Source organism: Mus caroli, unplaced genomic scaffold (assembly GCF_978045245.1).
Source record: "Mus caroli unplaced genomic scaffold, Mus_caroli_1 scaffold_4, whole genome shotgun sequence".
Lineage (NCBI taxonomy): Eukaryota > Metazoa > Chordata > Mammalia > Rodentia > Muridae > Mus > Mus caroli.
The window spans coordinates 66,572,832-66,588,429 of NW_028227259.1; the positions used below are offsets into that span (position 1 = coordinate 66,572,832).

General features: G+C 44.0%; 1 protein-coding gene across 1 annotated transcript in view; it reads left to right on the forward strand.

Annotated features, from left to right (window-relative positions):
- The first annotated feature begins 2,510 nt into the window (after positions 1-2,510).
- Pgm2 (phosphoglucomutase 2) overlaps positions 2,511-15,598 on the forward strand; it is a 35,454-nt gene continuing 22,366 nt past the window's right edge. Inside the window, exons 1-3 of the mRNA XM_021162727.3 lie at positions 2,511-2,644; positions 6,560-6,727; positions 10,458-10,564. Coding sequence (XP_021018386.1) covers positions 2,540-2,644; positions 6,560-6,727; positions 10,458-10,564 — 380 coding nt within the window. The 5' untranslated portion in view covers positions 2,511-2,539. The remainder of the gene's footprint in view (positions 2,645-6,559; positions 6,728-10,457; positions 10,565-15,598) is intronic.

A 15,598-nucleotide genomic window follows, 5' to 3' on the forward strand; every position in this document is an offset into this window, starting at 1 on the left:
CCCCAACAATTTTTTAAATTGAAATATGAACCAGTGAGATGGCTTGGCAAGTAACGGCTGTAAAAGTATCTTTTATTTGCCTGTTGTAATTGTCATCTCTGAGACTTACTGCCTCCTGTCTGTCTGCTAACCTAGGCCCAGTCCTGGAAGCTTCTAGCCTCTGTACAATCTTATCTAGGCCTAGAATGTTTTCAGCCTCTGAGACTTGCTGCTGAATAAGCTCTCTCCTCCCATTCTGTCTGAACTCTAGCTGGCTGGTTGGACTCAGCTGTTCTGACTTAAACTCCTCTTCAAGTTGACTGACTCAATCTGGCATCTCTCTCAGCCTCTGACTTTTTGCTTGGCTTGGCCTCATACTTAACTGACAATCTGTTGTCATCTGGCTCTTTCTCGTTCTCTAACTCTGTCTTTGCCTGTGTGTTGTTTGTTCTCTCTCTCTCTACAGCCTGTCTCTATAACTGTCCTAGTAAGCCTGCCCTCTCCCTTCTCTCTCTGCACTGTTCTCTCTTCAGTAGCCTCTCTTTCCTCTCTTCTGTTCTGTCAAGTCTTTCCCTGATTCATCACTTTGTCTGCCACTCAATTAGACATCACTTTTCAAACATGGGTGCTTCCTTCTACAAACTAACCTTACCTTCACTGTTTGGGATTAAAGGTGAGCACTAGGGTTGTGTCTGTATCCCAGCCAGAGGGGTTAAAGGTGTAAAGGTGTGTGCTAAAACTGAGTCACACCACAACTAGAAACAGGTTTCTCCAGTAAACAACTTAAGCTCAGAGTTCAGAGTATGATTAAATATCCTGCAACAAAAGGCACTTGCCACCTAGCTTGACAACCTGAATTCGATCCCTAGGACCTCTATGGTGGAAGAAGAGAAATGACTTCCTAAAGTGATCCTTGTATTTCCATATGTATGTCATAGCACACACACACACACACACACACACCATAAATAAATGTAGTTTTGAAAAATTTTAAAATTGAGACATAACTTATAGCTGGTAACCATGGTTCTACGTTTTGATGAGCACCTGGATCCAGGGAACCACAAACCCAGAGTTCCTTTCCTTAACCCCCAGTGACCTTTGCAGTGAATCCCCATATCCAGTTCTGGAAAATACTGATTTGTTTTCTTTCCTTGTGCTTTTCTTATTCAGTGTCTGTCAGACCCAATGTCTGTCAGAGGTCTGAATTCTTTCACTCTATGGGATGATTGTGAGCTACATCCATGAGGTTGTATACAGTTCTTCATTCTCACTGGGATGTATAAATCCTGGCTTATCGATCATCATTAATGAATATGATTTAGTATTAATATACCACTACATATTTATCCATTCTATTGTTGGCAATCTGGATGTGTATGGTTGGAGCTTTTTGTGACTAAATCTGCTAGAAACCTTTAAAAGAGTTTTGTGTGTGTGTGTGTGTGTTTGTAGTTTGCCTGCATACGTGTCTGTGCACCATAGATATATGTGACAATGGAGGTCTGAAAAGGATGCAGGATCCCCTGGAGCTGGAGTTTCAGACCATCCTGAGCAGCCATGCTAGTGCTGATAATCAAACCTAGGTGCTCTAGAAGAACAGCCCGTGCTCTTGACTGCTTTGGTTTTTGTTTGTTTAATTGTTTTTTCTTTCTTTTTAGGGTTGTTTGTTTGTTGAGACAAGATCTCACACTGGAACCCACGGTGATCTGGAACTCACTTTGTAGGCCAGGCTCTGAACTCAAAACAGTCCCAACAGTCGGGACTGCAGGAGCGGGGAAGGCACCATGTGCAGCTCAGAACCATTCTTGCTTGTGCTTCCCCGTGCCCAGCCAGGTGTGCACATACATCACCCAGCTGACCTGGAATTCTCGTTTGTGTGTGGTGACCTCAGGCGGATGAGTCGACATTCTTTTTACATTTTCTAGTGTGAAAATCCAGTTGACCCGGCGCCTTGAAATTACAACTCGTCCTTCCTGGTGCTCTTCTGACATAAACTGTCTTCGCAAGGGTTGTCTCATTTCTGGTTCGCTGGTCTATTTGATTTATTCCCCACTTGGCTCTTCTTTTTCAAGATTTGTTTCCCCCTCTGCTATTCTCTAATTTAATTTACATTTTGAGACAGGATCTCCCTATGTACCCCTAGTTAGTCTAGAGTTCACTATGTAGATCAGATTGGCCTCTAACTCACAGAGACCTGCCTGCATCTGCCATACTGCTACTGGCCTGCGCCAATGTGCTCTGCTTCCCAGCGCAGTCAGACTAAGCATCTCAGGCGTGATGGGCACCAAATGCATACTTGATGTTTGCTGGAGGACCCTGGGTATGTAGGGCCTAGGAGACTAGAGTAAGGCGAGCCTTCAGCTCTCCTAACAACAAAGCACTCCCCAATTGCCTGGCCCTCCGGGAAGCACACCCACTAATGGCGAGTCTAGAACCGGACGGGGCTGCTGCATGTCCTCTTCCCTCCGGCTCTCTGACTACGCCTCTTTCCCCGCCCTCTCCCCGCCCCTCCAGAAGGGTGACCCGGCCTCCTCCGCCCGGTTGTGACTGCTGCGGGATGGCGGCGGCGACACCGACAGAGACACCAGCTCCGGAAGGCAGTGGCTTGGGTATGGACGCGCGACTGGACCAGGAGACCGCGCAGTGGCTGCGTTGGGACCAGGTAAGGGCCGATCTCCGGCTCTTCGGTTCTCGGGCGCCGTGACTTGTCCGGCAGAGAGCCGGGCCCAGCTTCCTTCCTTCCCTGCCCGGCCACACGGCGCCTGCTCTGCATAAGCTGTTGCGGGACTGGAGACAGCTGTGTGGCTCGCCCGGCTGCTAAGACCCGGTAGAGGAGCGAGCTGGGAGGCGGGGGATGGGTTGGGGAGTGAACGTAGCGGGCCTGGGATCCGGGGTAGTCCACGCACGAGAAGGTTTTTGAGGTTCTGTGATGGGCTGAGCATCTTCATCCATTCAGAATTCGCTCTGTCCCGCCTTTCCCGGGACCTGGGACCTGGACTTCTCCGCAGTCCAGACCACCTTTTCTGATTTCATGGATACTACCGGGTCCCTGATGGGCCAGGCTGACTGGGAGTTTTCCAGAGAACATTCACTTCACTGGGAAGGTGACAGGGTACGCTTTGGTCCCATCTGCTTCTTTCCCTTGTAACTGTCTTAGTCAGTCAGCCAGCTCCGGACATCACTTCCTTTGCCCTCTACAAGTTCTCTCTGACCTGTGCTTTCCCGTGTCCTGTTGCTTTCCCCGCAATGTTCCTCTTGCCGGTGTTCTGCTGACTTTATTTCTCTTGTCGTTTTTCCTGTGTGAACTTAGCGGGTCTTTCCTGTCTCCCAAGTGCAACTTATTTAACTCAAACTCTCACTCTAGACAGCCCAGGCCTTTGGTTCCCTGCTCTTCCTGGGATTGAAAGAAACAAACCGACAATCCCTTACAGGCTTTTTTGTTTAAAATTTGTCGGTATCTAGGGCTGACTTCAGGAGGTGAGACCCACGCAGATCCACTGAACTGGTGCTCAGGGAAGGGCCCAAGCTGTATTTTAAAGCACTACTTTGAGATTCTCTCTTGTTAAACACGGAGTCTTTCGGTCTAATTGTGCACTGGCCCCTGAAAATTATGTAGCTGGTGCTGTGTGTCTCTGCTGCCTTCGGTGGTCTACAGTACTGTAGTACCGTACTGCATGTCTATAGTTGGTCCCTGAAACATTTGGTGACTGGATAGAGGCTGGAAGGCTCAGCAGAGGCCTTTGCCTGTCACACCTAGAAAATGAATAGTCAGGCCATCCTGGAAACGGGATGGCAGTGCCAGCTCCTCATGGGAGTTTTTGTTTTGTTTTGTTGTAGTTTTTTTTTTTTTTTTTCCTGGAAACATAAAGCATTCCAGGATGTTTAAGGGGAGGAAACTGTTCCCATTTCTGATCACTTAGTAACTTGTATTGTGTAGCTGTCCTAAGCCTCAGCTAAGAAGTATTGTTGTGTGTGTTATTGGGCTATTGTACCACTTGACAAAGACTGAAGGGGCAGGAAAGAACTGCTCTGCTCACACTCTGAGATGCTTTTATCCTTCATGATAAAGGAGTAGAAAGGAGTAGAAAGGAGTAGCAGAGCTGTTGGCTAAGAAGCAGAGAAAGGGGGAATATAGGAAGAGGCCATTGAGGAAATATATCATCCTGTGACAAGTCCCAGTATCCTCGATTCTCCAACTTGCTCCCAGTTCCCACCATTTGTTACCTCCTTATAATCCCAGCATATTATGGATCCATCAAAGGAGGGACCCTTTGATCCCATCAGAGCCTGGGATCTATTGGTCTTCAGAAGGTACTTCACAGATGCACTCAGAAGTGAGCAGAAAATGTAATTACTGTAGAACATGGATTCTGTCTTGGATATCCATGAGTAGAGGTGGAGGGAACTTGTCCTTTTCTCCTCTGGAGATGCTTCAATGTTCTTTTCCCAATCAGAGGTGTGTCTTTGTGGTGTATGGTTGTGTCTGTGTTCATGTGCTTGTCTGTAGCTGTGTGGGCACCTGTGTGCATATTTGTGCAGAGGCCAGAAGCTGAAAATACCTTCCTCATTCACTCTGCCTTGGTTAGGGTAGAGTTAGTTATTGCTGTGAAGAGACACCATAACCAAGGCAACTCTTATAAAGGACATTTAATTGGGGCTGGCTTACAGTTTCAGAGGTTCAGTCCATTATCATCATAGTGGGAAGCATGGCGGCATGCAGGCAGGCACGGTGCTAGTGAAGGAGCTAAGAGTTCTACATCTTGTTCTGCAGGCAAACAGAAGCTGTCTTCCAGGCAACTAGGAGGAAGATCCCTCAAAGCCCACCCCCACAGTGATACACTTCTTCCAACAAGGCCTCCTAATAGTGCCACTCCCTGGCCCAAGCATACTCTCATTGAACATTGGCTAAATTCTAAATTGTCTGAACCGCCCACTCTATGCATACATAGTCTATCTACCTCCAGCATTAGATTTACAGATGAACTCTGCTTGGCTGGGCTGGCAAGTGCATGCTGGGGATATGAGCTTGGGTCTTAAAGCTTGCATAGCAAGCACTTAACTGATGGAGCTGACTTTAGCTCCTCTCAGTTCCTTTAACTGGAGATGGGTGCCTCTCTGGGAAGGACCCATTCATTCTTCAGGGGACCTCCCACCAGCTAAAAAGTTGCAGAGTCACCCATGCTGGCAAGAACTCTAGTAGTGCTCTCTGCTTGGCTACTATGTCCCCTCCCCGGTGCCTCCCTCTTCTGTCCGTTTTCCATCACCCCGAGGTCTGACCCTTATCTCTGCTGCTCTCTTCTTGACTTTTCTTTATCTCTTTGCTTTGTTCTCTCAGGCTGCTGAGTCTTTTCTAGCAATCCAAGACCAGTTAAGACTTTTGAAATCCACAGTAGGCCTCAGAGACGCCCTGGATATTGGGTGTGGCCAGGAAGTCTGTGTTGTCTCAGCCACTCGGCAGATGTTTGTTGCGCTCCCTTTGTATGACAGCTCTGAGCCTTGCCTTGGGGGCGCCTGCCGGTGTAATGGGTAAGGTGGTTCTCTGTGGTTGGAATCTAGTGTTAATCAAAAGGTTGGTCCCAGTTCCTGTTGAAACTGGAACAATCTGGAACTATAGGCTTGATTCTAGGAAGCCAAGGTTTTATGGCGACCACATTTCAAAGTTTAATTATAGGGCCTTATCTTGCCCAGTGTTCATTTTAGGGAGTGATGATTAGAAGTGCTTCACTCCAGCATTCCCTCAATTCTTAATGTAAAAGTCCATGTGGAGTTAGGTAATTCTCCAATCTTCACATCTCCAGCAATCATTATGTGAAGAAAACAAGGCAAGTGTACATAAATGATTCATGCTCTTATCTGTTTGCAATTTAGGTAATAGAAAAAGCACTAGGCTAATGTTCACCACGCAGTTAAGCAAGCCATTCAATTTCTGTAGTGTAAAATACTACCAAAACCATCAGCTATTATTGGCCTGACTTAGAGTCATTGAAACACGACCAGATACAAAGGGAACACTTTGTAAGAATTATAAAGCACTACAAAAGTACGGTCTTGATTGTACTGACTGACCTACCACCCTGGAACAGTTTGAGGACCTTCGGGAAGGAGATGAACATCACAACTCAGTGTCAGACCAAGACGAAGTCATTTCAAACCTTGAAAAATATGCAAGAGAGGTTCTAGCTGGTTCCCCTTTTACAGATGGGGAAAATAGGTACTTGGGAAACTTTCTAGCCTTCTCAAGCACGGGGTTGATAAGCAAATGATCTGAGATCTCCCTGAGCGTGTTAGATGTCTGTCCTAAAACAGCATCTAGTTCATTTTCTCTAAAACTGTTCCCTCAGTAGGACAAAGACTACATCTTACATCGAATTCCTTAGCTCAGATTTCAAAAACACCAGAAAATGCAAAAGCCTCTGTTTATACAGGTTTTTCATAGAGGTGAGGTGTGTGTGTGTGTGTGTGTGTGTGTGTGCGCGCGCGCGTGTGTGTGTGTGTGTTGAGGGCATGGTCTACCTTGCAGATTTTCTGTCTTTCTCTTAACCAAGCTGTGCCTGGTACATCCATGTCTGTCTTTCAGAACCCTTTAACCTCTGAGTCAGTGAAACAACTCATTGCTGGAGGTAATAAAGAAGAGCTGCGGAAATGCTTTGGGGCCCGGATGGAGTTTGGGACAGCTGGCCTTCGAGCGCCTATGGGAGCAGGGATTTCTCGAATGAATGATCTGACCATCATCCAGACCACACAGGTACCATGAGTCAGTCTGTGAGTGCTGGTTACTCCTGGGGTATCTCCCTGAGTCCTGATAGATTTAATCTGTTTTAGTTATGGATATGTCTTTGGATCTGACCAAAGAGAGAAAGTGCCCACCATTTAATTTACAAAATGAGGCTCGTTCAGTCCTTATTTATAACCCATCAGCCTTCTGTCCACCCAGCCAGCCATGCAACAAGTTTATTGAATGCCCACTATGTGTCAGGCATAGTGAATGGATATGACAAAGACAGATCCCCTTGTGGAGATTTTGTTCTTATACAGACCCATTGACTAAAGTGATGGCAGGGAATATGAACACGAATATGCGGGCCGGAATCTGTATTGGCATTTATAAATGAGCTGTGACCCAAACAAAGTGACTAATCCCCACCGAGTTCTGTCTGTCTAAAGAGAAGGTCAGTGGCACCTGGTGGGGGTATATATTGCCATGGCCGTATTTGGATAATCCTGTTTGTAACACCTACTGTGAGGTGTGGGGCGTCTCTGAATTGAAGATTAACCTTGAACCTTTCCCCCTATATTCAACTCTATCTAATTTCCTGAAATGGAGAAAGTAGGCTTAAGTAAGTTCATAGGCCACCGTGGCCCACTTTTCTGCTAGAACAACGGAACTCTTCTGAGAGTGGGCCTCATGAATGCACATAATTAGGAGTCTTTTTTTTTTTTTAAATATTTATTTATTTTATGTATACAAGTACACTGTAGCTGTCTTCAGACCTTCAGACACACCAAAAGAGGGCATTATATCCCATTACAGATGGTTGTGGGCCACCATGTGGTTGCTAGGAATTGAGTTCAGGACGTCTGGAAGAGCAGTCAGTGCTCTTAACCTCTGAGCCCTCTCTCCAGCCCAGGAGTCCTGTGAAACCACAGTGGAGAGTGATTTGATTCCACCATCCACCCACTGGTGTGGTCCTTAGAAACCCTCTACCCTGGAATGATGCTTCCCGTGGGACACGAGGATGCTCGGGGCAGAGAACATTTCAGGAAAGCAGCAGATGCAACTTTAACATCTTAGGGGCCATCCCAGAAGTGAAGGAGAGAGGACTTCTGGAATGGTCCTCTCTGGCTGCCACTCCAGCTGTGGGTGGCCTTCCCTGATGGAGCACTAGCATGTGGCTTGGTCAGTCACATCCCTGTTCTCCCCTTTACTGAGGCATTGACACTCTTGCTGCTGCTCCTTTGGGTATGAAGGGCAAGCCTAGTGGCACCTTAAAACTACACTGCTTTGGTTAAGGCACGGGTGCATATGAGTGAAGACAATCTCAAAGAAGTAGGCCGGTGATTGGAGGAAAACTCCTCTACTATTTGTCTCAGCAGTAGAGGTTATAATTTCTTGTGACAATTAATTCTCATCTTTTTGATGCTCTGTTTGTGATTATCAAAGAGTACTTAATTTAACCTGGACACATTGGTCACTAAGAACTCACTGGCCTATGAAATAGCCCGTTCTAACTAACTCAGGGCTAATCGCATTTCAAGATGGTTTCGGGGTGCTGGAGAGTTGGCTCAGCTGTGAAGAGCCCAGGCTGCTCTTGTTGAGGACCCCAGTTTGGTTCCCAGCACCCATGTCAGGTGATTCATACTGCTTATAATTCTAGCTCCAGAGGACCTGGCACCCTCTTCTGGCTTCCACGAGCACCTATATACCCATGTATACCCATGCACATACCCGTACACAGGCTCACACACATACATAATTTAAAATAATAAGGAAAGGGGCTTGAGAGATGGCTCAGTGGCTAAGAATACTTGCTGTTCTTACAGAAGATTTCAGAATCCACATCCAGTGGCTTATAGCCACCTATAAGCTCCAGGAGATCAGACATCCTCTTCCGATACCCTGCACACATATGGCATACACTTACTCAGAAACACATGTGTGGATATAATTAAAAAGTAATTTCTAAAAGATGGCTTCATTAGTTTCATCCCAAACCCATCCTTTTTTTTTTTTTTTTTTTTTTTTTTTTAGCTTTTTAGTTATATATTTTGAAGTCATGCAAGTTTTTGTTTTGTTTATAGTAGCATTTTAATTCTGAAAACCTCCTTCGTCCCCTATGGGATAGTGTCCTTTCCCTCAACTATTTTCTGGACCTCATCCTTAGCAGGACCCAGAAGTTCCTAGAAGATTTAGGGGTACGGAATCTGGACTTGGGCTATATGCTTTTTGCTCCCTGACACATTGAGGTCACAGCTCAAAGGCTGACCTGAAAAGTCAGGTATAATGTCACCATTGTAAGCTGTGAAGGGTCAGGCATCTGAATTCCTTCTTGGGGACCCAAGATGAATACATACATCCTTATTTCGTTATCACTTTTGAAAGGTGCGCTGGATGCTATTTGTTTGCCAAAGGAAAAGAAACAATCTAAGATGTAACATTGCTAACAAGACTGAGATCTATCCCTCTACCAAAAATTGTAGGTATACTTCATTATGTATAAGATTTCCTTTAGTCAGAGTGCAGTAAGGATTAGGTCACATCACTATTGCCCAGTCAACTAGAACTCTCTGATAATGTCCAGTGTACAGAGTGTTTAGATTCCAAGTTCGCTGCTCTCATGTGGCTGAGACCGATGTGATGCTGTTTGATCCCTGAGATACAGGGATGGGATGTTCCACCAGCTTGGGGCAGGTAGTGATAGCCCCAAAATGCACAAGTTTGATTTGTATAGCAAATTTTACCCTATAAATGGATTAATTCCAGCATCCTTTAGATTTCTGGTAAATAGTATCCGAAACAAACAAATCAAACAGACTTCCATCAGTTAATTGTCAAAACTGTATAAAATGCATTGACTTTCTCTAAGTGATGTCACAAAGCAGAGAGAAATGTCAGAAGTCCCTGCTGACTTTGGAAGCAGGGGATCAGGTCTTTAAAGGAAATGACCATTCGAGCACCTGCACATCTGGAGACCAGAAGATAAGCTCAGTGTTTATTTCTCAGGCACCGTTCATTTTTTTCTTTTGAGACAGGGTCTCTTGCTGGCCTAGAACTCACCAAGTAGGCTGGGTAGCTAGGGAGCCCCCATGGATGTAGGAGCTGTCTCCATCTCTCCAATACTGGGATTGCAAGCTTGTGCCACCACACCTAACTTTTTTTTTTTTTTAAAGTTGGCTTCTGGGTATCAAATGCAGGTCCTCGGGCTTACTAGGCAAGCATACTACTAACCGGCCTCACCTTACCGTTTTTATAGCTCATTTAAGCCTTACAAAAGCTCTATATAGTATGGATTATTGGTCTTACTATATATAGACGTGGAAACTAGAGAAAAGGAAGAAAAAGTTGTCTCTTCCTCAATGGTGGCAGAGTAGAATTCAAATCCATTTTCTGGCCTCAGAGGTATATATGCCTTACACCCGACACTGATCCACCTGTACCAGACCTGGGTACAAGCCATGATCTGCGGCTCATTAGGTCTGAAACTGAGTAAGCCCTTGCTGTCCTTTGTGTTCCTATCAAAAGAAGGAGATTTTGAGCAAGTTAGTCTGGACCTGGAGATATTCAATTCAGCACAGCATCTGACTTGAGTAGACAGTCCAAAAAGCTGTTTTCATCTCACCATTCAGTCTGCATAATCACTGATCCCCAACCCTATGTCAAAGACATTGTCCTGTGAAAATGGGGAAAATATCATTTTAGGCTGATTCTTATATCATATGTATGAAATGTGTGCTTTGACTCCCTGGGCTACGTTCAGGGATTTTGCAGGTACCTGGAAAAGCAGTTCAGTGACCTGAAGCAGAGGGGCGTGGTGATCAGCTTTGACGCGAGAGCTCACCCCGCCAGCGGAGGCAGCAGCCGGAGGTATTTAGGTTTGAGGGGGTGCTTTGGGATGGAACCTGGAGACGGTTTTTTCGGGAAAGGATTTTTTTTTTCATAATTTCTTTTATACTTTTATTTTGAATCATCATTTCAATAGTTTGACTTTTTAAAAACCATTTTTTAAATTAAATTTGAATATGTGTGTGTGCATGTGGATATTTGCCTATGGGTGCAGGTGCCCACGGAGGCCAGAGGTATTGGATCCCCTCTAGCTGGGGTTATGGCAGTTGCAAGCCTTTGTAAGAACAGTGCATATTCTTAACCACTGGCCCATCTCTCCAGCCCCTTGATTTTTTTTTTCAATGACTTGACTTTAAACTCATAATTACTTAGCTCTTAAAAGAAATGGGGGAGACTGCATTAGTTAGGGAAGCAGAAACCAGCCTGAATAGGGCCACAGGCCTCATCCGGCCGGATCAGCATCGGGGTAGCTACAGCGCAGGGTCGGCTGACACCCGCCAGCTACCCACGACCCCTGCCACAGGATTTTGAGACTGCTGATGAGTGGAACACAGCTTCTGCTCCAGTCCAATCACGCGGGACCTGAGACTGCTTTGGTTGGGGAGGTAGAAATCTGGCCTACGTAGGGCCACAAGCCTCTTCTGGTCAGAAAAGCACCAGGGTAGCTAGGGCGCAGGGTCGGCTGACACTCGCCAGCTACCCACAACACCCGCCACAGGATCTTAAGACTTCTGGAGAGTGGAACACAGCTTCTGCTCCAATCCAATTGCGCGCGGGACCTGAGACTGCATTAGTTAGGGAAGCAGAAAACCAGCCTGAGTAGGACCACAGGCCTCTTCCGGCTGGACCAGCACCGGGGTACCGCCAGCTACCCACGACCCCCGCCACAGGATTTTGAGACTGCTGGTGAGTGGAACACAGCTTCTGCTCCAATCTTTAAACAGTGACAACGACAACAACTAACCCCAGAGATTACCAGATGGCGAAAGGTAAACATAATAATCTTACTAACAGAAACCAAGACCATTCACCATCATCAGAACCCAGCACTCCCACTTCGCCCAGTCCAGGGCACCCCAACACACCGGAAAAGCTAGACACGGATCTAAAAGCATATCTCCTGATGATGGTAGAGGACTTCAAGAAGGACTTTAATAACACACTTAAAGAAATACAAAGGAACACTGGTAAACAGGTAGAAGACAGTAAAGAGGAAGCACAAAAATCCCTTAAAGAATTGCAGGAGAACACTGCTAAAGAGTTACAAATCATTAAAGAAAAACAGGATAACCTAATCAAACAGGTAGAAGTCCTTAAAGAAAAACAGGATAACACAATCAAACAGGTAGAAGTCCTTAAAGAAAAACAGGAAAACACATCCAAACAGATGATGGAAATGAACAAAACCATACTAGACCTAAAAAGGGAAGTAGACACAATAAAGAAAACCCAAAATGAGGCAACCTGGAGATAGAAACCCTAGGAAAGAAATCTGGAACCATAGATACGAGCATCAGCAACAGAATACAAGAGATGGAAGAGAGAATCTCAGGTGCAGAAGACTCCATAGAGAACATCGGCACAACAATCAAGGAAAATGTAAAATGCAAAAAGATCCTAACTCAAAACATCCAAGAAATACAGGACACAATGAGAAGACCAAACCTACGGATAATAGGAGTGGATGAGAATGAAGATTTTCAACTCAAAGGACCAGCAAACATCTTCAACAAAATTATAGAAGAAAACTTCCCAAATCTAAAGAAAGAGATGCCCATGAACATACAAGAAGCCTACAGAACTCCAAATAGACTGGACCAGAAAAGAAATACCTCCCGACACATAATAATCAGAACAACAAATGCTCTAAATAAAGATAGAATACTAAAAGCAGTAAGAGAAAAAGGCCAAGTAACATATAAAGGCAAGCCTATCAGAATTACACCAGATTTTTCACCAGAGACTATGAAAGCCAGAAGATCCTGGACGGATGTTATACAGACACTAAAAGAACACAAATTCCAGCCCAGGCTACTATACCCAGCCAAACTCTCAATTAACATAGATGGAGAAACCAAAGTATTCCACGACAAAACCAAATTCACACATTATCTCTCTACGAATCCAGCCCTTCAAAGGATAATAACAGAAAAAAACCAGTACAAGGACAGGAACCACGCCCTAGAAACAACAAGAAGGTAATCCCTCAACAAACCTAAAAGAAGACAGCCCCAAGAACAGAATGCCAACTTTAACAACAAAAATAACAGGAAACAACAATTACTTTTTCCTTAATATGTCTTAATATCAACGGACTCAACTCCCCGATAAAAAGACATAGACTAACAAACTGTCTACACAAACAAGACCCAACATTTTGCTGCTTACAGAAAACTCATCTCAGAGAAAAAGATAGACACTACCTCAGAATGAAAGGCTGGAAAACAATTTTCCAAGCAAATGGTATGAAGAAACAAGCTGGAGTAGCCATTCTAATATCTGATAAGATTGACTTCCAACCCAAAGTCATTAAAAAAGACAGGGAGGGACACTTCATACTCATCAAAGGTAAAATCCTCCAAGAGGAACTATCAATCCTGAATATCTATGCTCCAAATACAAAGGCAGCCACATTCATTAAAGAAACTTTAGTAAATCTCAAAGCACACATTGCACCTCATACAATAATAGTGGGAGACTTCAACACACCACTTTCACCAATGGACAGATCATGGAAACAGAAACTAAACAGGGACACAGAGAAACTAAGAGAAATTATGAATCAAATGGATCTGGCAGATATCTACAGAACATTCTATCCTAAAACAAAAGGATATACCTTCTTCTCAGCACCTCATGGTACCTTCTCCAAAATTGACCACATAATTGGTCACAAAACAGGCCTCAACAGATACAAAAATATTGAAATTGTCCCATGCATCCTATCAGATCACCATGGACTAAGGCTGATCTTCAATAACAAAATAAATAATAGAAAGCCAACCTTCACGTGGAAACTGAACTACACTCTTCTCAATGATACCTTGGTCAAGGAAGGAATAAAGAAAGAAATTAAGGACTTTTTAGAGTTCAATGAAAATGAAGCCACAACATACCCAAACTTATGGGACGCAATGAAAGCATTTCTAAGAGGAAAACTCATAGCTCTGAGTGCCTCCAAAAGGAAACTTGAGAGAGCACACATTAGCAGCTTGACAACACACCTAAAAGCACTAGAACAAAAGGAAGCAAATTCACCCAAGAGGAGTAGACGGCAGGAAATAATCAAACTCAGGGGCGAAATCAACCAAGTGGAAACAAGAAAAACTATTCAAAGAATCAACCAATCAAGGAGCTGGTTCTTTGAGAAAATCAACAAGATAGATAAACCCTTAGCCAGACTCACTAGAGGGCACAGGGAAAGCATCCTAATTAACAAAATCAGAAATGAAAAAGGAGACATAACAACAGATCCTGAAGACATCCAAAACACCATCAGATCCTTCTACCAAAGGCTATACTCAACAAAACTGGAGAACCTGGATGAAATGGAGAAGTTCCTAGACAGATACCAGGTACCAAAGTTGAATCAAGATCAGGTTAATGATCTAAACAGCCCTATATCCCCCAAAGAAATAGAAGCAGTCATTAATAGTCTCCCAACTAAAAAAAGCCCAGGACCAGATGGGTTTAGTGCAGAGTTCTATCAGACCTTCAAAGAAGATCTAATCCCAGTTCTTCACAAACTATTCCACAAAATAGAAACAGAAGGTACTCTACCCAACTCATTCTATGAAGCCACAATTACTCTGATACCTAAACCACAAAAAGACCCAACAAAGATAGAAAACTTCAGACCAATATCCCTTATGAATATTGATGCAAAAATCCTCAATAAAGTTCTTGCTAACCGAATCCAAGAACACATCAAAACAATCATCCATCCTGACCAAGTAGGTTTCATCCCAGGGATGCAGGGATGGTTCAATATACGGAAATCCATCAACGTAATCCAGTATATAAACAAACTCAAAGACAAAAACCACATGGTCATCTCGTTAGATGCGGAAAAAGCATTTGACAAGATCCAACACCCATTCATGATAAAAGTCTTGGAAAGATCAGGAATTCAAGGCCCATACCTAAACATGATAAAAGCAATCTACAGCAAACCAGTAGCCAACATCAAAGTAAATGGTGAGAAGCTTGAAGCAATCCCTCTAAAATCAGGGACTAGGCAAGGCTGTCCACTTTCTCCATACCTATTCAACATTGTACTTGAAGTCCTAGCCAGAGCAATTCGACAACAAAAGGAGATCAAAGGGATACAAATTGGAAAAGATGAAGTCAAAATATCACTCTTTGCAGATGATATGATAGTATATATAAGTGACCCTAAAAATTCCACCAGAGAACTCCTAAGCCTGATAAACAGCTTCAGTGAAGTAGCTGGATATAAAATTAACTCAAACAAATCAATGGCCTTTCTCTACACAAAGAATAAACAGGCTGAGAAAGAAATTAGGGAAACAACACCCTTCTCAATAGTCACAAATAATATAAAATATCTTGGCGTGACTCTAACTAAGGAAGTGAAAGATCTGTATAATAAAAACTTCAAGTCTCTGAAGAAAGAAATTATAGAAGATCTCAGAAGATGGAAAGATCTCCCATGCTCATGGATTGGCAGGATCAACATTGTAAAAATGGCTATCTTGCCAAAAGCAATCTACAGATTCAATGCAATCCCCATCAAAATTCCAAATCAATTCTTCAACGAATTAGAAAGTGCAATCTGCAAATTCATCTGGAATAACAAAAAACCTAGGATAGCAAAAACTCTTCTCAAGGATAAAAGAACCTCTGGTGGAATCACCATGCCGGACCTAAAGCTCTACTACAGAGCAATTGTGATAAAAACTGCATGGTACTGGTATAGTGACAGACAAATAGACCAATGGAATAGAATTGAAGACCCAGAAATGAACCCACACACCTACGGTCACTTGATCTTCGACAAGGGAGCTAAAAACATCCAGTGGAAGAAAGACAGCA